Source organism: Gobius niger (assembly GCF_951799975.1).
Source record: "Gobius niger genome assembly, chromosome: 5".
NCBI classification, from domain to species: domain Eukaryota; kingdom Metazoa; phylum Chordata; class Actinopteri; order Gobiiformes; family Gobiidae; genus Gobius; species Gobius niger.
The window spans coordinates 21,933,350-21,957,960 of NC_136856.1; the positions used below are offsets into that span (position 1 = coordinate 21,933,350).

At 40.9% G+C, this 24,611-nt stretch overlaps 1 protein-coding gene across 1 annotated transcript; it reads left to right on the forward strand.

Moving 5' to 3' along the window:
• Positions 1-416: 416 nt before the first annotated feature.
• rab28 (RAB28, member RAS oncogene family) lies at positions 417-23,484 on the forward strand. Its single transcript, XM_079556979.1, has 7 exons — positions 417-657; positions 3,871-3,967; positions 6,669-6,757; positions 8,310-8,439; positions 18,839-18,942; positions 19,024-19,101; positions 22,597-23,484. The coding sequence occupies exons 1-7, from the start codon at positions 583-585 to the stop codon at positions 22,687-22,689; spliced, it is 666 nt and encodes a 221-aa protein (XP_079413105.1). The 5' UTR covers positions 417-582; the 3' UTR covers positions 22,690-23,484.
• Positions 23,485-24,611: the final 1,127 nt, after the last annotated feature.

Consider the following 24,611-nt stretch of genomic DNA (forward strand, 5'->3'; position numbering starts at 1 on the left):
TCAACAATATTACATGATAGTTGAACACTCACAGTGCAAAATGACTCAGTGTTCAACAGTCATGTAATATCCAGCGTAAATACTGGGGCAAAATCTTAATATGTAAGCCCTATACAGATAACTTATGGCTGTGACCTTAATTACCTACCATGGCAACTGTTGCGTGTCACATGGATGGGAGAGACCTAGGCTGTATCTATCTCCCAGCCAAGATACCTTCTGCAGGGATAGGAATGTCTGACATAATTTGTATTTTATTATGCGCAAAGTGGGGTTTGGTTTCAGGTATATCATTGCACCTGAAAGTAAGGAAAGTAAGGCATTCTAACACATAGGAATGATCGCTCGCAGACACTGATGCACTGATGTACAGTCTGTGCTCGCAGCCCACGGCGATGTTCTTGCGCGTGCGCACACCATACCAGGCAGTGAGTAGCTAGTTGAGTCAAAATGGCGTCTGTAGCTTCACTCAGCACATATTTAATCCACTCATAAATAGCCAAATATGCGCGTTCAGTTTGCCAATAACCTGTAGGAGCATAGGTCGGCATTTTATTTATAATCGGAGTGCAATCTTTCATCATGTCCGACTCTGAGGAGGAAAGTCAAGACCGACAGCTTAAAATTGTGGTGATAGGAGACGGAGCCAGTGGTAAGGTAAGTAAGCAAGCCCATTATAGCTCTACCGTTTAACTTTATCTTGCAACACTTAAACAAAAGCCTCAAACTATGCAGCAGTGTGCCTTTATTGTTGTTATCGTCGCACATAGGTCAGCATTCACTCACCACGCTGCCCCTGTTTGCCTGTGCGCTCTGATCCAGCGTCACCATAGCGACGACGCTATTGTAGCAGCATGCTGCTGTTTGCGTATCCTGTATTAGCTTCCTCTGCACACTGCTGCCACTTCAGACCCAGGGCCTGGCAACAAACCTGAAGCTCGTACGGGACGTTGTCACATACGTTAGATTATTAAAAACAAATATCATGATCGTAATATCTACAGTATAGTATGATAGAATCCAGGCCCATTTTTGTCTTCAACTTTGTATTGTAACGGTGTAGTCAGAAAATGAAGAAACCAGGGACAGTGCGTGGCTCTGCTAAACGCCTCCTTTCCTAATTAATGTCCTATCCTCTGTGGAGTGTGCATCAGGCTAACTGTAAATAAGCAAAGTCTCTATTTTGGAAGTAGATTTCCTGAATTTAGCGAGCTGTTGGCTTTACAGCTAATACAGCAAAGAGTCTTGCTGTGTCAGGTTGGATGCAGCGTACGCGTTCTCCTGGATATGCGCCTTTACACGGTGCTTCCAGGTGTCAGCTTGTCACTCTCTGAATGACTCCTTGCTTGTCTTCGTTTTGGGATGAAAACAACATTTGTGCACCCCTTTTGAACAGCAATCTTTGACTGACAGGTTGAATGCTGTTTCCCTTATTAATGTCAATTTGCTCAGCAAATTGCAATCGGATCAGTTTTTCTTGGACAGCCATTTTCAGTGGTATTTTTGCTTGTGGTTGTGTGCCCATTAAGCTGGTCCACCTGAAGTAGATCTTTGAAAACAGGGCCACACTATGCTTGCACTGTTCTTTTATTGACTTGCAGTTCTGCTTTACCATCCTGCAGACCAAATGTAACCATTGTGTAATAATAAATGCTTTGATACATTTCGCTGTAATACCCACTGTTTGAAGAGATTAAGAAGAACAAAGAGCCAGTTATTGTACATTACTCTAAATTCATCTCTCATGTGGGTTGCGGCACTTGACAGCTCTGCTGTGTTCCCCTCCCCGTCCCTTGTTTTAGAAGAAGTTGCCCCATTTCCCGGCACTATCATTGGTGACCTGGTGCTGTTCTCCATCTGAGTGTCAGCTTTTACATTCGTCGGTTTGTTTCAATTGTATGGTGGAAAAAAAAGACTACATTTAGGGAGGAAAGCCAAGGAATGCCAAGATAAATGGCCGACTAGGCCAAAGTGAGCATGTGGAATAGATTTCTGCTGTCCGAACTGGTTATTTTAGTGTTGTCTGTGATTGTTTGGGCTACTTAAATGTCTGATTTTCATCTCATTGCATCAGTCATATTCAGTCAATTTTAGTCCCCGTTGAACTGGTGTGATCTGTGAAATGTGGTTTTGAATATGAAATGGTGTCATAAAGAACAAAATGGAATTTAAAGATACAGATAGCAACAAAGGTATGTAAAATGCACATTATAACTGGTGTATTCAGTACAGATGTATTTATTCATCAGTTTTAATATTTTCAGACAATTCTCATGTTCCAACCTGTGCACAATGTTGTCATTCACTTTTCAAAGAACAATTTCCTTTCAAACAAACAAACAAACCAAATCCAAAACAAACATAAACGCAAACATCTTTTGAACATCAGGGAGTAAGCATTACATTTTCTGATTCAAAATTAAATTGGGCTTTTTAATTTTTATATAGGCAACCAATTTTTCCCAGTATGCTAGAATCTTATTTTTGATAAATAAATGCTGTCATAAGTTACACATTTCTTACTTGCCACCAACAAAATACTTCTGTCTTTTGTTCTCCATTCATATGGTAAACATCCAAAGCATGTCGTTTTTATTCCTAAAGGAATTACTCAAATGTCTTGCAGTGTTCTATGAAAGTCAGTCTAATACCGTCAAATAAGTGGACGGCATGTTTATCCAAAAGATCAAGTGTTTTTGATACGGAATGGTAAAAGTATATCTGATCAGTGTTTTCCACCCATATTCCTTCCATCTCTGTGAGTTTGTGCATTTCCACTAGAATTGCCATATTGCACTTGCAGTCCCTCTCTCCTTCTCCCACAATGTCTTTCTTTACACATTCAGTTGTGAGACATTTATGCAAACATAAGCTTCTTATTAGTTTTCACATCATATAAATTTCTAAACACTCAGTACAGGTTTAAACATTAGATCAGCATATTTCAAAATGACTTACATTTTAGTGATTGTCCATCTTGTGTATCTTGAAAAACATTTAATGTTTGCACCTATAGGAAATCCCATAATTGTCAATTTTGTTGACGTGTGTAGAGCTCTCTAAAGATAGCTCTTAGACATTCAGCACTTTTTCCGCTCCTCATTCATCAAACAGAATCATACTTGGCACATCAGGTCCATGCTAAGAATTCCCATGGATTTCAACAGAGCCCCTAACATGAGAATGGCTCCCTCTTCAACACAACAGTGACAGTGATGGAAGCTTTATAATTTGTGGCAATTATTAGGTCTGGAGTCTGCAGACATGACACATATGTGGCACCTGTTTTTGTAATCCACATCTTTTCACTGTCACTTCCACAGCTGAGGCTTACATCAGCGTACTGTCCAGTCAATCATGAACAATTTAGAGGTGCTTGAAATGGTTTGGTAATGATGGGATTTATAACCTGTTACTTACATTGCTATGAATTATAACTGCAGCTAGAGAAGAAAACTGGAGTTAACAGAGACATAAAGCTTAGTTTGGCTTACGGACAGTGTGAATATTATTTTATATGCTGGGGTATGTATCATGTAGCTAGCCCTTGAAATAAAGGAACCAGGAAGTGCTTTCATATGCATATATGTTTCCACTGCTGTACTGATCAGAGATGTGTACAGAAGTAAAATGTCATATAGGCTTATTTCCTCAAATTGATATAAAAAAAGGTTGACAAAATTGCTCAGAAGACCCTACAATTTATTGAAAGGTTTAAAAAAAAAAACTACGTCTCTGTCTTAAGACTGTCCTCCTCCCACCCATAATATTAATGCTTAGCTGCTTCAGGTGATTAATTTGGAGTAAAATCACAGCAACACGTTTGCCTCTCATTCTCATTCTTTGTGTCGTCTTTTGTCCCTGTTCTAGACATCAATCACTACCAGATTTGCACAGGAGGCCTTTGGGAAGCAGTACAAACAGACCATAGGGCTGGATTTCTTTCTGAAGAGAATAAGCCTTCCAGGTGAGACACCTTTATGTATTTATATATTTATGACTGCTGTTTGTTTAGGGATTCTGTACGGAGTGTGGAGTTATGCGCCTTACTGGGGCTTGTGCAATAAAGACAGCTACTTATTTAAAATCTTTGTACTTTAATTGCGACATCCACATTATGATGGAAAAAAGAGAAGACTATTTATTATTGTTTCATGTGTATTACACTTTTCAGTCTTATGCACTGAAATCTCCCATGGCCAGAGAAAACACCACACACCTTTTGCTCCTCAAGGCCAGTGAACAATTTAAGGCCAACTTGGCAAGTCATGCTCATAACTCTGTGGGCCCAGGGCAAAGTAATAAAGATTTTATATTCCTATCACACATCCCCAAGTTCAACTAATCTTTGTGCTGAACCACATAAAGCAGTGATGCTCATGTTAATATTTGTTCATAGAACTCGCAGTACACAATGTTCCTTTTAGATTTGTAAAATAAATGTATATTGACTGATGCCATATTTAGCTGAGAGCTCCTTGATTGACCATACAAAATGTGGATTTTCAGCATTTCACATGCCACTTATCTCCTGCTAATCTGGTCTACAGCTGTGAGGCTTCCTTCTGTATTTGCTAATGACACAACTGTAGGTTAAGAAAACTAATTTAAGTGTTAAATGTAGACGTTACACTGATTTGTGAGTTGGCTGGAGAATTGTATTTAGAATCTGTGTCCGTTTTAGCTCAAAAAACCTGAGAAGAACCGACCCCAAAAATGTTGCGGTGGAGTTGGAATGAAATGAATGAAAAGCGAGCTGCCGTGGACCCCGTTCCCAATAAGAGCCAACTAATCATATGACTGACGCCTGGCCGTTTATTTCCACCCGTCACACTCATCTGACTGTAACCTCTATTCCACTATCTCCATCTTTCCCTTTCCAGCACTAACAACACTGGGCCGACACAGGAGTTGTTAAATGGGCCATTTTCTGGGGAATTGGGTGTTGATGAGCTGATGAAGAGGAGGGTGGCTATGCGACCTGGGTGGTCCTAAAACGTGGTCAGGACCCCCACCCTGCGTTGTATTGGCCGGGTTGTGCGGCTCTGCGGGTCTCTCTGGGGCTGTAAGGATCTCTTTGCAGCAGGGGGGAGAGTAGCATATAGCCGCCGCTGGCCCCCTCTCACCATGAAGGCCCAGCTTGTCAAAGTTAATGTACATTTTCCAACGCGAGGAGAGGTGAGGCGAGGCCGACTGGCACACAACCGCCTCCTCTGTGCGCGACTCCTGAGAACAATACCTCCTCCAAATGTCCGTCCAAATGGAGTGCGAGTGCTCAAGGAGACTGGCAGTTGCACGTAATAGTTGGGTACATTTGTTTACAATTTGACAAAAACAGAAGTTGTTTATGGAGTTGTTCTTAAGGTGGTTTAAAGTGAAATTGTGCAGTGTAAAGTATGACACTGACATTTATTGTTAACATATTGGGCTCACAAATATACTTTACATTTATCTTTAAGTCAATTTAAATGGTGATTGCAATTAATATAGCACCGAATTTACAGAATTATGTCAAACCGGACCTTGGTGTTTTGTTGCCGTATTTCACGATCATGATTTTTTTTGAAGGTTTAATGGGGAAGAGAACTGGGAGAGAGAATTGGTCGACTCGAAATTTTAAACTGCTGGAGCCTTTTACCCCGCCATATAGTAATGCAAAATAATATGACGCCGTGCAGTGAGCACAAAAGTGGGCTCTGTAAAGTCGTTTCACTATTGTATTGTGTTTATTTCTGTTCTAATAAACACAAATTCAAATCGGGGATTTTTGAGTTTATGTATTGGGCTGTTCCCTTTAAACAAAAATTCCTGAGTCAGCATGAACCTGTGAAACATAAATAAAGCAGGGTGTCTGAGATGTGCGGATGGGCTAGGATGGCTTTTTATAACACCAAGGCAGCGTTGTTCATTGCGCCCCTCACTGTGGCTTTACATTGACACTGTATAGTCTGGATGTAGTGACTGTGAACCTCAGCGCTTCCTCCTGCGCTTTAAAGGGGCACTTATGGAGGGTCGAGTCGCCCAGCCATGTCCGCGCTCAAGCCTCATCGCGCAGGCATGAACTCCTGCCGCCTCCTCCGCCTCCCCTGTCCACTTTCCCAGTACCACTCTTTCATTTTCCAAAAGGATGAAAATATTTATTTGGATTTGGGTTTTGTGCCGTCTCTCTCCACCACTCTTACGTGAACTCCCTCTTTCCACAGGCATGAAGACAACTTGTGTTTGTTTTTCCCAATTTTGTGTTTAATTATTGCTATTTTTCTTCACAGCACATAATTCTTTCTTTCCTTCCTGGGCACAATGCAAACAGATCTTCCATGCCTTGTAACCTTTTTCACCCCGGTGTTGAGAAAGTGTTTAATATCGGCGAGCGTCAGCGTGCCTATTCAACTCGTTCTTTCTGGACTGGATATTCTTGGATTTAAAGTGCGGGTGACCTGCCAGATAAAGCGCAAAGCTTGAAAGATTAATCGCTGATTTATAGAATTCATTATGCACATCAACAAGCATGGCTTTCATTTTAGAAGTCGTTCACTCCAAATATAGGCTTGAGTTACAGCTGACTTTTTATTTACCTAGAAAAGTCAAAAGACAGTGTAAGAATTGCAGTGAAACAGTCATTTAAGGGTACATTTTCTACGTTTTGCTTTGTCTTTGGCTTGCTGTAGGTAACTTGAACGTGACGCTGCAGGTGTGGGATATCGGAGGCCAAACGCTGGGAGGAAAAATGCTGGATAAATACGTCTATGGGGCTCATGTAAGGTGACACACATAAACGTGCACTCACTGCTCTTTAAGGCAGGGTTTCAAAAACTATTAGCCAAACATCACAACCAGGAATCGCTCTGAATTTCCCTTTTATCATGATGATTGTCATTGTCAGAGTCTCACTTCACTGGGCTTTTGTTGTATTCTTCGACACTTCTGGGTGACCACATATTTAGTAGCCCATTGCTCTTTGAAGTATAATGGTGTCGGAATTCAGTAAACAGGATTTTTCTGGTTGTGAAATGAACAATTCTGCAGTGCGTGTGGTTACCATAGTGCTCGCTGTCACCTCCAGAAGGTCTCCTGTTTGAAGAGCTCTTCGTTGAGACAGACCACTTGTACCTATAATCACAAAATCACCATTTCGCTTGCATTCATTCATTACTAATAAGACGCATGCAAAGTGATAATTTTGGCAGATAAAATCATCCAACGTATCTGATTCATTTCTTTCTTCACTGGAAACGTTTTGTACATCGTCGGTAAATGACAACACTGGGTTGAGGTAGTTTTCACTGTGTGGGACTTCTGCACCTTTTGTCTGGCCTGCGCTGCTGGTAATCAATCATACTTGTTTGGAGAAACCAGCAGTAATTGTGAGAGGTGTAAGCTGTCGTCACTGAGCCTCATGTTGTGACAGTGGAACAAAAAGCAACAGACACCAACTCCGTCGTGTTGCATCATGAAGCACAAGTAGAGCAGACAATGCTTATTTCCAATACCTCTCAAAGAGCATTAGTTGAAGAGGTGAACAGGGGGCGGGGCTGCTCTATAATGGCTTTTCCTACACTAATGCCTAGTCTATACAAAATGTTTTTACCCCCCTTAAATCCCCAGGGAAATTATTATTAAAAGTCTGTAATAAAGTAGATATTGCAAAAGAAATGTGCCCGCAAAATGTCCTGATACTTTTTCTTGAAACATGTTGGAGACTGCTCCGATAGGCCTATCCTTTCCTTGAACACTGTTTAAAAAAGAAAAGAACTGAATGTAAGATACAGTACAACATACAGAGTTGGAGTATAGCATGTAATTTCTGCTCTAGTCATTGGAAAACACAAACTTTACTGCAACACTTTTATCCTCAATATCACGCAGCTTGGACAGTTCAATAGTTTATGCTCTCCCTTGTTGACTTGTCCCTTACTCAAAAGAGAAGCAGTGCCATCTACTGTTCCCTCTCCTAACTGACTTTGTCCTGCAATCTTGGGTGGAAATGCTTTATTTTGGGCTGCAGGATTTTAATGGTTGCAATGATCAACAAAAAGTGTGGTTGGTGCAAAAAAAAACAAAAAACAGCCAGACTTTAACATATTCGCGCAGTATTATTAAGTAATTGAAAAACATTTGTAAAGCACAGAAATAGTAATTGCTCAGACCACGAACAGACCTTGTGTTACTACAGCAACACAAAGCATCTGTAAAAGCGCTTCTAAATGATTTGCCAATGATTGAGAAAGCTTTGTTTATACTTTGCTTTACAAATCGCTCACCCCACGCATTTTGTCACTTTCTTTAAATGTCATTTTTATTTTCTACAGGGCGTCCTGCTGGTGTATGACATTACGAACTACCAAAGCTTTGAGAATCTGGAGGACTGGTTCACCATGGTGAAGAAAGCCAACGAAGAGTCTGACGTCCAGCCCGTCATCTCGCTCGTAGGAAACAAAAGTGAGTACGAGTATGGCTAAAAGCAGACGACTCTAAGCTTCTATCTTCTCAGCTTAAACAGCAATCAGTTACGGAACAACACTGGGAGTTAGTGGTGTAAATACAAGATAACCTGAGTATTTCCCTATACATTTCAGCCACAGGCATTAGTCATTTCACGTGCCGGTTTGTGTGCATGTAGGAGTGAGCGGTCATTGATCAGCGTGATAAGGCGGTCGATAAGTGCGAGGCCGTGCGGTGAGGGGAGTGCTGATGTTTGTGAACTTTGGGGAGTGACTGGCAGTGATTAAACATACTAAGGACCCATTGGACGTTGAGGGGTTCTTCTTATCTGCGACCTCTCCCCATACTCACCGATGTCCGAGCCCGGGGCACCTCTGGAAAATGAGGGATGCTAACCAGACATTGAGTATTTGTAGGAAAACATCGGAGTAATGATAATTTGGCTCTTAAAAGCTGGTGTGTGTTTTAAACTCTTAAAATCACATCACAGTGCTGAGTTTTATTTACACTCGGGCGGCAGAAGCGTGTCTGTCATTCTGCAATCCTTCCTCATCCCTATAATAGGATGTGTGTGAAGTATAGGAAAGTTTTGACCTTCCAAATACTAATATTCCAATTATTGGAAACTAAAACTGAAACTTAACCTCTTAACCCCCTGCCTTTACCCAGTGCGTTTTCTCTTGTTCAGCTTTACCCAAATCTAAAAGGTTACAGGCTGTACGCCAGAGTAACGCCTCATTTGAAGCTAACTAATCTAAAGGGATCTTTTTCCTCGTGGTGTTGTCACTATTTTGACATTTTTTTTCCATTGCTTTTTTGTTGCTTTTTCATTGCATTTTCCTCCCACATTTTCATTGCTTTTTGTCACATTTCTGTTGCTGTTTTGTGGCTTTTGCTGCATTTTCCTCCTTGTTTTCGTCACTTCTTTGTCTTTTTCCTGTTACTCCATTGTTGCTTTCTTGTGGCTTTCTTGCTGCATTTTCATCCTTGTTGTTGTCTCCTTTTTTGTATCGAACGTATGAACATATTTTGACTCCACAAAGGTGGAGGTTAAGAGGTTAATAAAAGACAAAATTAATAATAAATATGAGCTTAAATTTGAACTGCTAATCATCTGATCAATGGGTAAAAACATAACTTGTTAATCTTTCAATACAATGACTTTCCATATGTTTTGTTTTGAATAATTTTGTCGCTATATATATCTAAAGATGAAAAGGAAACATACCTTCCCAACAGCCTTTTATCATCATATTGTCTAATTATTTCAGTACTGATTTCTTGATTGTCTATTACTAGTTAGAGTTGTGGCATCTTTACTTCCAGCGTAGTGGTGCGTGCACACAGGAAGCTCTCGGGAAAGTTACTCAACAGGGTCCATAGGTCACACTTACATTCGTCTGTCTCGAGCGCATTCTCCTGTCTGAGGCCAAGCATCTCTTAATGCCTGAGGGCGCCTCTGTATTTAGGCTACGTTGTGGCTCTGTGTACATTCTAATATCTAAGTAGTGTATATAGCACTGTCAGGCCCCATACCCACTCTCACATACTCACTCTCCTCCCCTAATAGCTCTATCGCTCAGAAAGCTCCGCGTGTGTTTTTTCTGTTACTGCGAGCTGAAAAAAAAAAGAAAAACAAAATCCCACACCGATTGGCCCACGAGGAGCAATCAATTACCTTTCGAGACTTTAAGAATCCCCAAACCTTCTCATGCACCATAGCGTTTTAGAAATTGTCCACAGGCTGTGTGGCATTTTTCAATATAAACGTAAGCGATTTTTGAACATTTTATTCACATTTGATCACACTGTATATAGAGAAATAGCATCTATACTGGCTCAATTTATTTGTGTTTGAAAATGTTTTCAAGTTCCCATGACTTTGGGTAGTGTGTTTGTAACAACCAAAATAGCAGCACAGACATAACAAGAAGCCTAAGAAAACAGCATGGATTTATGTCTCTGCGAGGGGAGATTCTGGTGAGAGGTTTGTATTGCCTCGGCTTGGATAAACTTAAGGTTAACAGCACTCATAGATGTCATGCTCCACAGCCCGTGGAGCAGCAGAGCACCTATTATAGCAGTTGGTAACAAAGGGGGTGTTTAAGCTTTTATCACCTGGCACCTAAATATTCCTCCATTGTAGTGTACGTTCATGTGCAACTGAAAAAACGGTTTCTTCCAAAGTTCCTGGTCAGAATGGTCTGGGTGGGGTTAGGCATGCTTATACGCACACCTTGCTGCCTACTATGGCCTACACTGCAAAATGAATGGCAACTCTGGGGTAGCCATTTTAGCATTTTATTTGTGACTCGTAGTTATAAGAAATAAAGTGAGTCATCAGAAAAATATGCGCTTCTTTACAATGGAAAAGACTGCAATCACCTCTGACCAATTGCAGTCTTCCATAACAATACATCAGCCTGTCTTGTTTATGATATGGGGGATTTGGATATTCTTGCTCCCCAGTCTCTGCTGTTCCCATTGCTTGTTCTCTGTCCTGGGAGCCCAGAGCATTCATCATGGGCTTGCACAGCCCTTATTTGGGTGACTTAAATAGGTTCATTTCTCTTAACCCCTCCTCATCACTCATGACTTTTGCACAGAGGTTTTAACACTGTTCACTGGCGAGTCACTCAGGCCTGCCATGGGAAATCTCATGGCCTTGTGCAGGAGATAAGGTATCCACATGTGCACTGTTTGTGCAGTTGTGTCGTACCTGTTTCTCTCATTTCTTCTCTTTAACTAACTTTGTCTTTTCTCTCCACAATCTTGCGCCATCTTTCTGACACACTTACGCATTTATTTTTCAGCACTCTGCAAACAGAGGTGCTTTCAGTCACATACTTAGACTGGCTCTGAATGCTTATCTCTCACACGTGTAGACTAACACTTCTGTAGCTGCCTTTACGTACAGTAATGTCTTTTCATTGGCGGCGTCTCTGTTGTTTTAAACAACATGCATGTGTTTGCCTTCTGAACGTTACAGCACATCTAACAGCATATCATTGCACACCATAGGTTTTTATACCAAGATATGAAAGGCGAGGCAATACATGGATCACCTCTTACTCTTGATTTTCTTAAGTACGTATTTGCCACCAACATTGTTGGTCTTGAGTTGTTTGCCCTCTTGGCACGGAGCGGGAGGAGCTGAAGCGTTCCCTCTCCTGCCTCTCACCCCCGTCACCTCCTGCCCCTGTAAAGCTGCCACAGTTCCTGTCTGTTCAGTGTAGGCTTGCACATTTCTTAATAGAGAGATGTTCAGAAGTCCTGGAGTGTAGAGGAGCTCAATGCGCTTCTGTTTTTGGTTTAGCTCAAAAATGTTTTTCCTGGCTCAACCCACTCGTACTTAGGTCCTCTTACAACAAACTAAAAGGTCCTAATTGCCCCCAAGGGAAAGGTTTAGCCACAATAGACATGTGGTGGGACAAAAGCCCAGTACTCTTACCGCTGCACCTCAGCCCTCCCCAGATACGAGGATGAACACGTCAGCACTGTCTGTGTAGCACTGTTAGGAGCTACACCACAAGTTAGACATTGTAAAACATTATATATACAGTATTGAGCTCCAGTAATGCTCAGCGTACGCCTCGCAAAAGATGGGGAATGTTTACAGTTTACAGCAAATCCAGTGTTTCCTGTTTCTCCACATGGTTTATTATAGGTAGGAGGTCAGAATAGACACGTGTATCAAATTGTCTCAGTGACCACAGTGACTGTAGTCAGCTGGAAAAAGATAGGAAATTGAGAATTAGGTCAAATTAAGGCTAAAGTGGGATGAGTGAAGACTTACAGCTGTAACTGGCTGCATGAAATGACAGTTCACCAATGGACATGTTTAAAATGTGCACAGTGAAGCAAATCTTGAGTCTTTAAGCATCACAAACCTTCATGCAACATGTCAAATTCCTCTGATATTGTGCAGTGCATCCCTAAGCTAAAGATATAATCATCTGTTAACAAAATTGTATTATATATTATAGAATTAACGAACATAACGAAATGATTTATTTATAATAGACTAGCTATCAGTCTCATTGCATCTCATCCTGCTCGACTCTACGGCCTGCTGAAACATGGAAAGTCCTCATTCATTCTGGCCATCCATAAAGCAAATATTGTTGCACATGCAGTAGATGATCAGTCTGGAATACCTTCTTGTGTGGTAAGTCATGGGCCATTTGAATTGCACAACACAGCTTAGCCACCTGACCTGAGCGTAGCCTGGAACCCTCATCAGCTCCAGCCTCACTGTATTTCTGCGCTGCTCCACAACATTGATATGGAGGAATTCCTGGAAGGGGCCGCGCTGCCACAGGACTGGGTAAATAATCGATTGATCTGCGCCCATAGCCATATATTTTCAATGTAACTGAAATATCAGCGTGGGGTTTTTCCACCATTTCTCTGGCCCTTTTGTGCGGTGAGAAACATCACGTCACTGGCCCGTGCGTCTGATTTAAGAGTTGGACGCTGTTTGCTCAAGCAGTCTTGCACAGAACTCACTTTCCACGTTACAGTTCACTGCTGTGGATGGGAGTTCGAAAGCACTGACAAGGACAACGCATCATTGCTTCTACGGAGACTTTGTAATTATGAAAAGACTTATAGACATGTGATGCTTACAATTAAGAGGGCTCCCCCCCATTGCTCCCTATCGTTATTATAGCTCATAGAAAACCACTGGTGATTCACGGAGGCATGTATTACAGCTCGTCCATAAAAGTCCACTTAGTTTAACAGTGATGGGAGAGCTGAGAGGACATGGCAGTGGAAGGCAGGCAGCGTCTTGTGCGGTCGCCTCTGAGCTCGGCCAATTGTTCGCTTTTCATGAGTCCTGGAGGCCCTTTAACGCAGCCTGCCTGGCCTTCGCTCTGTGCTTTACTGTGGCAGGGACTGTAACCCTCTACCTCTTAAGCTACTGCTGGAGGTTCACCTTTAAATGCATTTTTTTTTACTTTCATCAGATACACCTTGTCCATTAATCTTGGTGTAGGACTGGCTGAAACCACTCAGTGGCTCTTATCCCGTGAATAAACATAACTAACTTTATTTGAACTGGAAATGCATTTTTGTTTGGCTTAACAGAACCAAAGAAAGACGTAAGCAGCTAAACTATATGTTTATTGCAAATTGCCCTGTCCTCATGGTCAATTAACTGATTGTTTAGAAAGTGTGAATCCATGCACATTGCCTTGCACGTGTGTGTGTGTGTGTGTCTGCCGAGCTTTCATGAAGGACGATCAAATGACAAGATGAGCTGTGATCAATGAGCTGTCGACAGAACACTTCTGACCTAGTGGAAAGGTGGTCCCCTGACGGTCCTGGCCCGTTTCAGGCCACCGGGGCAGGGGCGCCTTTGCACAAAGAGTGCTCTGTCTCTGTCAGGATTTCCCTGAGGATCCCTGCACGGTTCTGCTCACCTCTGTAACGCATAGTGCTAACACGCTAACAGCACTTCATCTGTGTGCACACACTTTCCATAGCCGTGATCATCTTATTAACATAGACTACCTTAAAGATGCTGATGTATCAAGATACACCCCATGAGGCCAGGATCGCAATGACCAAACTGTTTAGTTGGCTGCTCACAAGTTGTTGGCTTCTATTTAACAAGTGTTTAATATTGCATTGCAATAGATCAATTTCCTATTATCATGTCATTTTTAATTTGGTGCAATTTGCAATTGGCTTTAGACTAAAGCACTTGATTGTGGCTGGTCTTCTATGTAAATAGCATTTTATACTAATACTAATATTAATACTTTGGCTTAAAGACACAACTACTTCAAATGCACTGCTCTGTCAACCTGCACACTGCATTCAAAACCTGTAATTCTTATAATCTCCTGCCAAGTCTTATAAAACTGTTGGTCGTAACAAAGATTCAGTGGTTAAGTGTTTCACAGAGTTTCCAGGAGTGACTTGGATTTATTGGCTACTTAAGTTGTTAAATATAAATCAATCTTGACCTCAATTAAATTTCAAATAGAGCACTACTATGATGTTTATACTTTTAAAACTTACAAAAGTTGCTCTGTGTGTAGCCTTGGAAAATATGGGTGAAAATATGGGTGAGTTTAGTGCCTCTTACAATCAAATAAGATTTGCTAAGCGATGCGGTCTGACGTATACTACGCTACCTGACATTTGTATTTCAACTTCAATACATTCTGATTTCATGCTGCCACCAATCACATGACATCTGTAGCTTTGCTTTAAATTGAATACATTACTAGTATGTTGTAGTTTCTCAGGGTCTTTTGCTCTGTCTAAATTATACCCTCAGCGACACTTGAATGCAACACAGATTTCAGCTGACCTAAAATAGTGGTAATACCTATCAGCACATACTGAAATGATGATTATAATAAAGGTTAGAATTGCATAACGTGTCAGTGTAATTCAGATGTAGTGGTGCACAGGGAGCTGTTTTGTCCGGGCAGTGGGAAAACATATTTTAATGGGAGCGGCGCTGATAATCCCCATTTTACTGTGTATTGGTTTGTGGTTGTCATCGGGGGAGAACAAGTCAAACTCTCTTACAGGCATAGTGTGAGGTAATGTTGGAACGGATCTCTCGTCCCCTGGGGTTGATTAGACTCAACCCTTTAACTTTCACTTAATGGGATATGACCCCTGCCAGCCCATAAGCCGCACACAGTTCACGCACAGACCGCGACCCGCTCCCTTTAAAACGACGCTGCCGGCAATTAACTATGTTATGTCAAGCGTATTCTCTGGCCACAGATCACAAACTGTTCCAATTGGTCCCCGGCACCCAACGCAGAGCACTGAGTAGGTGTCTCTGTTATCACAGCGTGGTTTTAAATAGGCCCCTGAGGATCTCACTGTGCGGTGTAGGTTTTCAGGCTGGTCAGCAAAAAAGAGGGGTCTGACTATTGTTTCGCAGTGGATAAAGACAAATGGCATGTATTGTATATTTTCAGTAGTAAGACAGAAAAAGGGCACTCCAAAAATGTACATTTGCGAAGTCCAGGGCCCCACTACAAATCTAAGGCTGCATACAACTTGAAGAAGAGCTAAATTAATCTTGCATTTTCCTGGCTTTTCGCACACCCTGAGTGTTCCTGAGAGCTGACGTAACTTCTCCATTGTGAAATCAATAAAGTTCTATCTTATCTTATCTTATTAATAACACTGAAACTACAGAGTACAGATGACGGCTTAAGAACCTTTACATAGTGTTAATAATGCTCTAAAGTTCTCCACTTTTCTTCACATCGTCTCAATATTGAAACGTCTGTCTTTTGCTTCAATCATTAAAACTTAAATTATTATAAATGTTATGGCTTATGAGACTCAATTTAATTCCTGCTTTTTCATAATTTGATCGGAGACTTGAGTAAATATAACATAGGCACTGTTTTATTGTTGTACCTCTAAGACCATCACATATGGTTGCTAGTGTTTATTTTTATTTTACTAAATATTTGTTTGTTTGCTTTCCCCAAATTTAAAAGCTTCTTGAAAAAAGTGTCAAAATAGCCACAAAAATTAGCCGAAAACAAGGATGAAAATGCAACAAAAGAGCATCAAAAACGCGACCAAAAATGTGCTACGAAAATGTGGAAGGTATGTGATGAAAACCCAACAAAAAAGTGATTGAGACAACGCAAGGAAAAATATTCATTTAGATTAGTATTTTTAGTCTTAACTTTCAAATGAGGCCCTACACTGGCCAATAAGCTGGCCAGGGTAAAGCTGAACTGGAGAAAATGTACTCGGTTCACTCCAGGGTTAAGAGGTTAACCACTTGTTCACCAGTTCCCGGATAAGGATTTTGCATATAAAATTAAGGTTTTATTCTACATGGGTGATCTTGATGTTTAAATGAACCTGTGGCCTGGTAGTTGCTGTAAGTGGTGTAAATATACAGGTGTAAACCCCTGGGAAATCGAAACACAAGCATTAAAATTCCCGGTAACAAAAAAGGAAGAAAAAAAAAACAACAACCTCTAAATCCACTTTGCAATGGCCCAAAAACACACAAAAAATGTGAAAATAATTGAGGGACAACTGATTAGGTAAAACATAACAGAAAAATAAGCCCAACTTTAGTAAAGACAATTCAATGGAGATAAAGTAGCACATTTTGACACAAAGAACGCACTCTATCATTAAAAAAACAAAAAACATTTCCAAGCTATTTACTATAATGCAATTTATTATTTGCAATGTATGCCAATGTGGTTTTGCATATGCCATACTGTCAAAAATCACCTATCAACCCCTATGCCACCCATTTACCAAAGTAAACAATGAGAGAGGGGTAACACTCTAAAAACAATGAGGACTCTTAGTTTGTTGGATTATAATTTTAAATGACTGGATTATCTCAAAACACAGGGTTTGTTCCTGGTGAAGCACTTTTTATGAGAGAAAAAAAAAAAGTTTTTTGTCTCGTCTTTTCCAGATTCAGTTTGATAGGAGATATACGATGAAAGCCACCTGGGAGAAGAAATAACAAAACATAATCGTGCGCATCAGTTAAAGTCTATTGTTTTTACTTGTTTGTGCTCCACTGTGTGCAATGTGCTAGAACAATTGAGCTGCAGGAAAAGTCGGGCTAAAAGCTTGACTTGTCCAGCAGTTCATCTTGTGCCGTAGTGAGTGCAGTGACAGGCCACGCTCTTAAATAAACATTGTTGTGACCGGAGTGAGGGGGGGGCAGAGGCTCCACTATCTCTATGCGCGCCCAGGCCTAAACAGTTTAGTTCATGTTTGCAGTCACATCCTCAGGGCTGTTAAGCTGATGTACAGTTTGACAGAAATGGAAGGAAACCAGATCATCGAAGCAAGATTGTTTTAACCTGATAAGTAGAGATGGGTACATTAGCGAGAAAAATGGAGCGAGCACTAATAGTGTGGGATTAGTCTGGGCTTGGTTCATACATAGATGGCACATGCTGCTGGAGGCACTGGAGAAGTTATGGGTCTTGTTAATATAAGAACGATCTCACTGAATTTAGTATTTAAAAATCAATATTCTAAATAAATGAAGAAATGGTTTAGACATTTTTTGTGCATACTTGAAATAATGTTCTCCTGTGGTAAATGTTGGCTTATCTGATGACGACACATGATTGATAACCTTTCCCAAGTGTGCAGGATCCAAAGGATTAGCGGTGTTTACATGTAGTAGCATGCAGGGTACCTCTGCTGTTAATGACGAGAATTAATAATGTGGTGAGTCTGACGCCGATGAGACGGCTCTGTTTATGCAGAGGCACAGACACAGACAGGACGGTCTGCAGGGCCATAGAGCAGACGTAAAAGTGTCGACCCTTACCCACAGCGCGTAATGTTGAAATGCCACATGTGGTGATGGTAATAGCAATTTAAGTCTGAAATAATTCTTTCCAAATGGGTTTTGTGTCGCTTATAGTTTTCCCTTTGCATATCTGGGCCATATGATGTAGTGAGATATTTATAATTATAGATTAGCTTAGTGTTTACTTTGATTTGTCTTCTTTTCTTTCTGCTCCCGACTCCCCTGTCCTCTCTGTCTTCTTGTCCTCCCCTCGGACACACACACACTCCAAGGGGCATGAGAACAGACTAAATGCTTGACAATCTCAATGAAACCTCACACAAAGAGTAAAACTCGGGGGGACTATAGAAAGGCTACACCGTACAGTAGCCTGACCTCCTCCAGCTAACACAGACACGTATGCACCAGATACTGGGCGTTGCCACATTTACACACAAAGCCCGGAATAAAGGCTGCAGCTATTGCTTTCAGCAGCCAGACCCCCAGGTGACCTTTCTGCCTGACCCCTACATGACCCCGCAGTGAAGAAGGTGAGACATAGAGTGCAGAGTATCAGTGACACCAGGGACACTTTGACAATAGTGAAAAGGGACTAAATCACCTCAAAGGTGACAAGTTTGTTTTTTAGGCCTGAATCCTTAAAATTCAAAACTCTCATAAGTCACTATCTTTTCATCTTCACTCTGAACTAGGACTGTAGCCCCAAGTCACTTTTTGTTGCTTTACTTTCTCCTCTGCTGAACTAATTTGTTAGTAGAGGGTCCTGCCTTCAGGGTGCAAATGTAGAGCACCTAGGTTTACATCGAGGAATGTGTTGATGTGTCATTGAGCTGTGGGAAATCTTAGTGTCATCGAAAGGATACATTCATTTAAATGTTTGCATATGACAAAATGTAAGGTAAAACAGAGTGATGGTTTGTTTTTAGATTTACTATCTTTGTACACTAGACAGACCACTGCCATCTTAGCTCCAGTGTAAACCATTATCACTCATGTTTACGTTGAGATGTGTGGCAGTTAACCTGGCAAGAGTTTCAGAATAACAATTGTATAAATCTACCTTATTATCTTTGTCACGTGACCCTGTTTCTTCCACAGTCGACCTGGAACACATGCGGACCGTAAAGGCTGACAAACACCAGCGCTTCTGCCAAGAGAACAGCCTCCTCAGTCAGTTTGTGTCAGCCAAGACAGGGGACTCTGTAAGTACAACAGCAGAAGAGATACTAACTTTGGATTGCTGCGCTACATAGTTAACAATGTTCTGTTCTGACCTGTTTCAGGTGTTCCTCTGTTTCCAAAAAGTGGCTGCCGAGATCATCGGTGTAAAACTCAACAAGGCTGAGATTGAGCAATCCCAGGTCAGAACGGTCCTTGTGATCCCGTGTGCATATGTGTGTAATCATGTGGTAAAAAAGACATAATAGATGATCATTCAGTAATCAAGAAAAAAGTTAAATATTTATGCAGAGAGGTTCCAAAAACTAAACCACCAACATAAATAAGGGAAAGGTCTTGGGCCAAATATTCACCAGGCCCTGAACGATTCATTTTGTCGAAAATATATTTATTAACTGTGTGTATTTGTAGAACATTGCAACTTACTTCTACTTTCTAGCAATTAGCAAATGCTCATCTGTCATTTCAAACTAGTCAGTAAAATAGTTAAGTCATGATTCCTGCCCCAGTAAATCGAGCCTTCCCATGGCCGCAGTCTGTAAATGACCTTTACTTCTGAAAGCAGGATGAGTTTGTTACAGTTCTCCAGTTGTGATGCTGACCCTGTGTAAATAGGCCCACATTGAGCACATTATTGCGTGAAGCCAGAGGTCAAAGGTAGGCCATTTTAGAGGTGACAAGGTTACAGCTTCCTCTTGCCCGGCAGACCGGGGTGCCCAATATTGGCAGCTGTAGGATTTACGGGCGCACCTCCCACAGAGGCATTAATCCTGGCTCTGATACGGGCGCTTGGAGACACACTGGCTGGGCAGCGCGGAGGCTCCGCAGAGGTCAGGACTCTTGAGGAAGGGAAAGCATGTAAGGAAAAGACTGGGCACATTCTCAAGGCCCTCTCCCATCAGCCACACGACTCCTGACCGACTGAGAACGACCAGCGGCTAATGGAGCTGTCCATCTCACAGGCTCTTCCTCTCCTCCCTTTATGCAGTGTCAGGGAGTGAAGTGTTATAATCCAGGCCAATCATGATGGCTGAGTAGCAGGATCTGATCCGCTCTTCAAGGACAAGAAACACAATGCATTTTAATAGTTGTTATTGTATAATTATACTATTTATAAAATAGCAAAATATACCGAGTTACTTTTAGACTCTTTATTTTTTTATATTTCTATTATACTTTAATAGAAACAACGAATGTTCCTTGGGAACTGGATCAGGTTTCGAGGTTTGCGGGATTGTTGAGCTCCATTAAGTTGGATTTAGTTTTGATATTGTCTTTTGAGCCCCGTGAATTCATGAATGTTTTCTGAATAAATGACACATTTAATTAAGACATAACAACACTTTAGTTTACTGGGCACATTTATACTGAACTCATGATGAACTAATGATGAGTTAATTTTGCAAGTAAGTTCATACCAAGCTTTGTCCTGACCCCTCGTTGGTTTTATGCACAAACCAATCATCATGATCATAATTAATAACCATTAATTAATTAATGACCATTAAAGAGTTAATTTACTCATGAAGTCTTATGACTTTCAGCATAAATTATGCATTCATTCATGCACCCATATTTTGAATATTATGAAGCTTTACTCACTTACATACTACATTCAGTACAAGACAAGTTGAATATCAATATAAGCCTGAGCAAAGTATTCCTTTTGAATAGTAAATATTGCAGATGTGAAGAAATGTCCCCCTGCCATGCACTGATATATTGAGACGTAGCGGTGAGCAGGTCATGGCTTTAGGTTTAGCCCTTGGCCAGTGAAGCCTCATTATCAGTTGTCAGACTTCGAGAGGGGAACATGGAGGTCGTGACCCCCGACAGTACTCTATCTGGCTGGCAGTCTTCTCCGTCATGGTTCTGTGTCTCCCAGATCAGATAGCTGGGCCGTGCATCACTCACTGGCTCCTGCTGCTGCTTCAGCACCTCATCTGCCACACAGCCAACCAGGGCCAGCAGCCAGCCATGTGTCAATGGGAACATGGTCCACCAATGAGAAAATAAAACCGATGAACTAAACTGAAATTACGCTGAATGAATAGGGAATCTAATTTCAGTATATCAAGATCATTTGGGTGCACTTTTCAGGATAGTATTACAGTATCTTAATCTTTGTTTGAGAAATATGATCTGAAAATATATCCAAATCTGTTTTTAAGTCGCAACATTTAGTTGTGAGGCTTTCATTCATGTGTTAATAGTCCACCTGTCGTTCTGTGCAGTGCACATAAGCAGTAACGTATATGTCATGGCCTATTTTTCAATGATCAACTTCAGGCAGTGACTGTAGCCTCTCATGACAGCATAATACTGGTCTGACAGTGGGCCTCTCGGCTCCATTACATCATGCTCCACTGTGATGTCTGCTTCTATCTGTTTGTCTTTAATCTGCTGTTTGTCTGCAAGATTTTAACTTCTCCTTGTTTCCATGTGAATCTTTCATGCTTTCTTGCTTCAGAGGATTGTGAAGGCTAGCTTGGTGAACTACCCACAGGATGAAGGCCCAATTAGCGGAGAGAGGATTCCCCAGAAAAGCAAAATCTGTTCTGTGCAATAGCTAGAATAAGTAGGTCTCAACAAGTAGATGTTCCTCAAACCCAGTTCCATAAAGGTTGGGGCACTGTGTAAACTGTAAAGAAAAAACTTAATTATTCATAAGGATTAAACAATTAAAACTGTATAATGCAGGGCTCCGAGTTGTTTAATCCGCTTATACCAAACTGAAGCTGTTCATTATGGCCTGTTTGCTTTTTTTAAATGTCCGGTGCAGGAATTTTTTTTCATGTTTTAAGCTGTTTTACCTGAAATTAGTTTCAACTCAAATGTTCGTCATCACTATGGAAACAGCTACAGTGGACTGATACAGAACATGATTTAACTGTTGCTGGACCAACTGCGTTATACAGTTTTAACGCACGCCAGTTAGCCAATCAGAATTGAGTATTCACCCAGACCATGGTATAAATAATATTATTCTAGATTTTAAAAAAACTTTCTTTTTTCTTTACATTGTACACTGTTGCAACCTTTTCCGGTCTTTGTAGATTCTCCGTAGTAATCGAGTAAATGCAGTGTGCGCTTCTCTACTAATGCTGAATCCAGGTTTGCTGACTTAGTTGAGTGGCCCGGTAAGAAAACCCTCCAAGATGGTAACGGATACGGCTCCGGCCTGACCTCCCGTCTGGCTCGGGGTGGGAGTGCACAAACATTATGACCACTGTCCTAAATCACTGCATGGATCTCCACTCCGGTGCCAAAACCCCGAGCGTATCATTTTTCATGAGAGTTGCAGACTGTAGTGGAGGCTAAATGTAGGCAGTAATCACCCATAGACATTAGAGTTGTTAGTTTGTGATTTTTGCATGTTTGTTCAGCCTTTCAGTCACAATAACAAGTAAATAATGTGATAAACACTGATACAGGAGCCCTTTTATTAATTCGTATGATATCTCCCTCCATTCCTTTAATTTCCTTCTGAATACAAAATGGTATCTTTGCCTGTGTACAGTATGGATTACTTTTGTTTCCTGTTGTTGTTACACACTGTTGTATAACCTAAATATAATAGACAACCATCCTCCATAGATACATTAGAATTGTTAGTTATTTCAATCGTCTGTGACTCGAATTCACGCTAATACTGTTTCTCTTTTTCTGCCTGTTAGCGCGTGGTGAAGGCGGACATCGTGAACTACAGCCAGGATTCTGTGGCCCGGACGGTCAACCCCCCGCGAAGCTCCATGTGTGTGGTGCAGTGACATCCCGAAACACCCCACAGGACTAGAAGGTGTAAAAGTCGCGTCAGTATTGCTTCTCTCTCCGTGACTTGGAGAGACGTGCGCTGCCAGTTGATGAGATGAAAAACAGACTGTGCGGTTTTCAAGGGCCTGGGCTGTAGTTCGGATATTTACCCGGAGTGATTTCTTGGGTGGTTCAGCGAAAAGTAAACGGAACCGCACATTTTTAAGTTTACACGCAGCTATTAATTTCTTCGGCTATTAATATCTCGGCCAGTGGCAAATACTTGATTCGTGTGTTGATATTAAGCTGGCTTTTCAGGAAAGACTGATGCTTTTTTTTCTCCCTCTTTCTTTTTAAGAGCTACTGAAAATGCCGCTATACATTCCTAATAGACATTAAAAGAACTTGAGAGCACATTGAAGCTACAGTTTATCAACGCCACTTAGAAGCCAGGGTGCTCCGTAGGTTTCTATAGTTTTACAAATCACTGCTTGTTTTGAATTTATTTCATTAGTCCTTGTCACAATATTAAACACAAGGATTATGAGGGTCATTTTCACATTTCAAACTTGATTTCAAATGTATTTTCTACTGGCGTTTAGTATAACTACATTTTATGATATCTGAAGTACTAGGTGTATTTTCTAGACGCATACATGACCCAAAAGTGAGTCGTGGGCTTTTGCCAAAAAATAAATTTTCTTTGTATTTCGGGTAACCCTTTATAATAATTACACTTTATTTAGCCTTAAAGGAATAGGCCACCGTTTTTCCATACTGAGATATGTTCTTACCTGAGCTTAGACGAGTTGATGCGTAACTGTCTGGTGTTTGTGCGTCACTCAGTCACGCAACAACCAAAGATGTTGTTAGCATTTAGCCTCTCCTCCTCTCCTCTATGGGTTAGTTACATGAGCAGTTACACGATCCAAGTATAGTTACACAAAAACTATATAACCAAAAACTTGGATCGTGTAATTTCTCACATAACCGTATTTAAATAGGGGAAACGTGGAAGAGCTTGGTCGCTTCAACCTCAGCCCCATTTGAGTCCATAGAGAAGAGATGTTGAGTCTAAATGCTAACAACATCTTTGGTCTTTTTGCCTGACTGAGCGCACACAAAAAGACCAGAGAGGTACGTATCAGCTCGTCTAAGCTCAGTTAAGAACATATCTATGCCAAAACAGTGGCCTGTTCCTTTAATCAAAAAAGAATTAACACTTAATTAATCATTAAGTGTTAACTCATCACTTATTAAGGCTAAATAGGGTATAGTTATTAGAAAGTCTTACCGTATTTTGATATATAAATTCCTGAACCACTATCTTTAAGAAGTTTAAAAAGCCTCATTAAAGTTTAATATAGGACTTTCAATATTCCAACTTATTAGATTTTTCAACATCAATATGAAGAGTGTTTAATGAAATGTGCAAATGAATGAATTAACTATTTACCTTTCTCCAACAGAGGACCATGTAAGAAAACTGCACATAGCACTGTTCACCTGTGTATTCTTAGAAGAGCTGTATTTTTTTCATTGCTAATAGGCATCTGACCTGCCTATTTCAGTACTGTATGCCATACTGTATGTGTACAATATGTATTTGTATAGTCGTTATAAGCTTACAGATTAGTGTTTTTATTTGATGTCTTCAGGCCACTGCGTGTGATATTGTTTGATTGTGTAGAAAAATATATCTGTGAATACAAATAGTTTGAGCAACGTAAACACATGCTTATCAATACAAATTCCTTATTCCATTATTGAACGTTATTGTAAGCTGACACTTTGAAAACCTTGAGTACTTGTACCCAAATAAAAGCTTTGTACAGGCTCTCATTACTTGGGCTTTGTTCACTGCAAAGAAGTACACTGCCTTCTGGCCTTCAGTTTCATCCCAATTTTTCATCCTGTGACAATAACGAGGACCTAAACG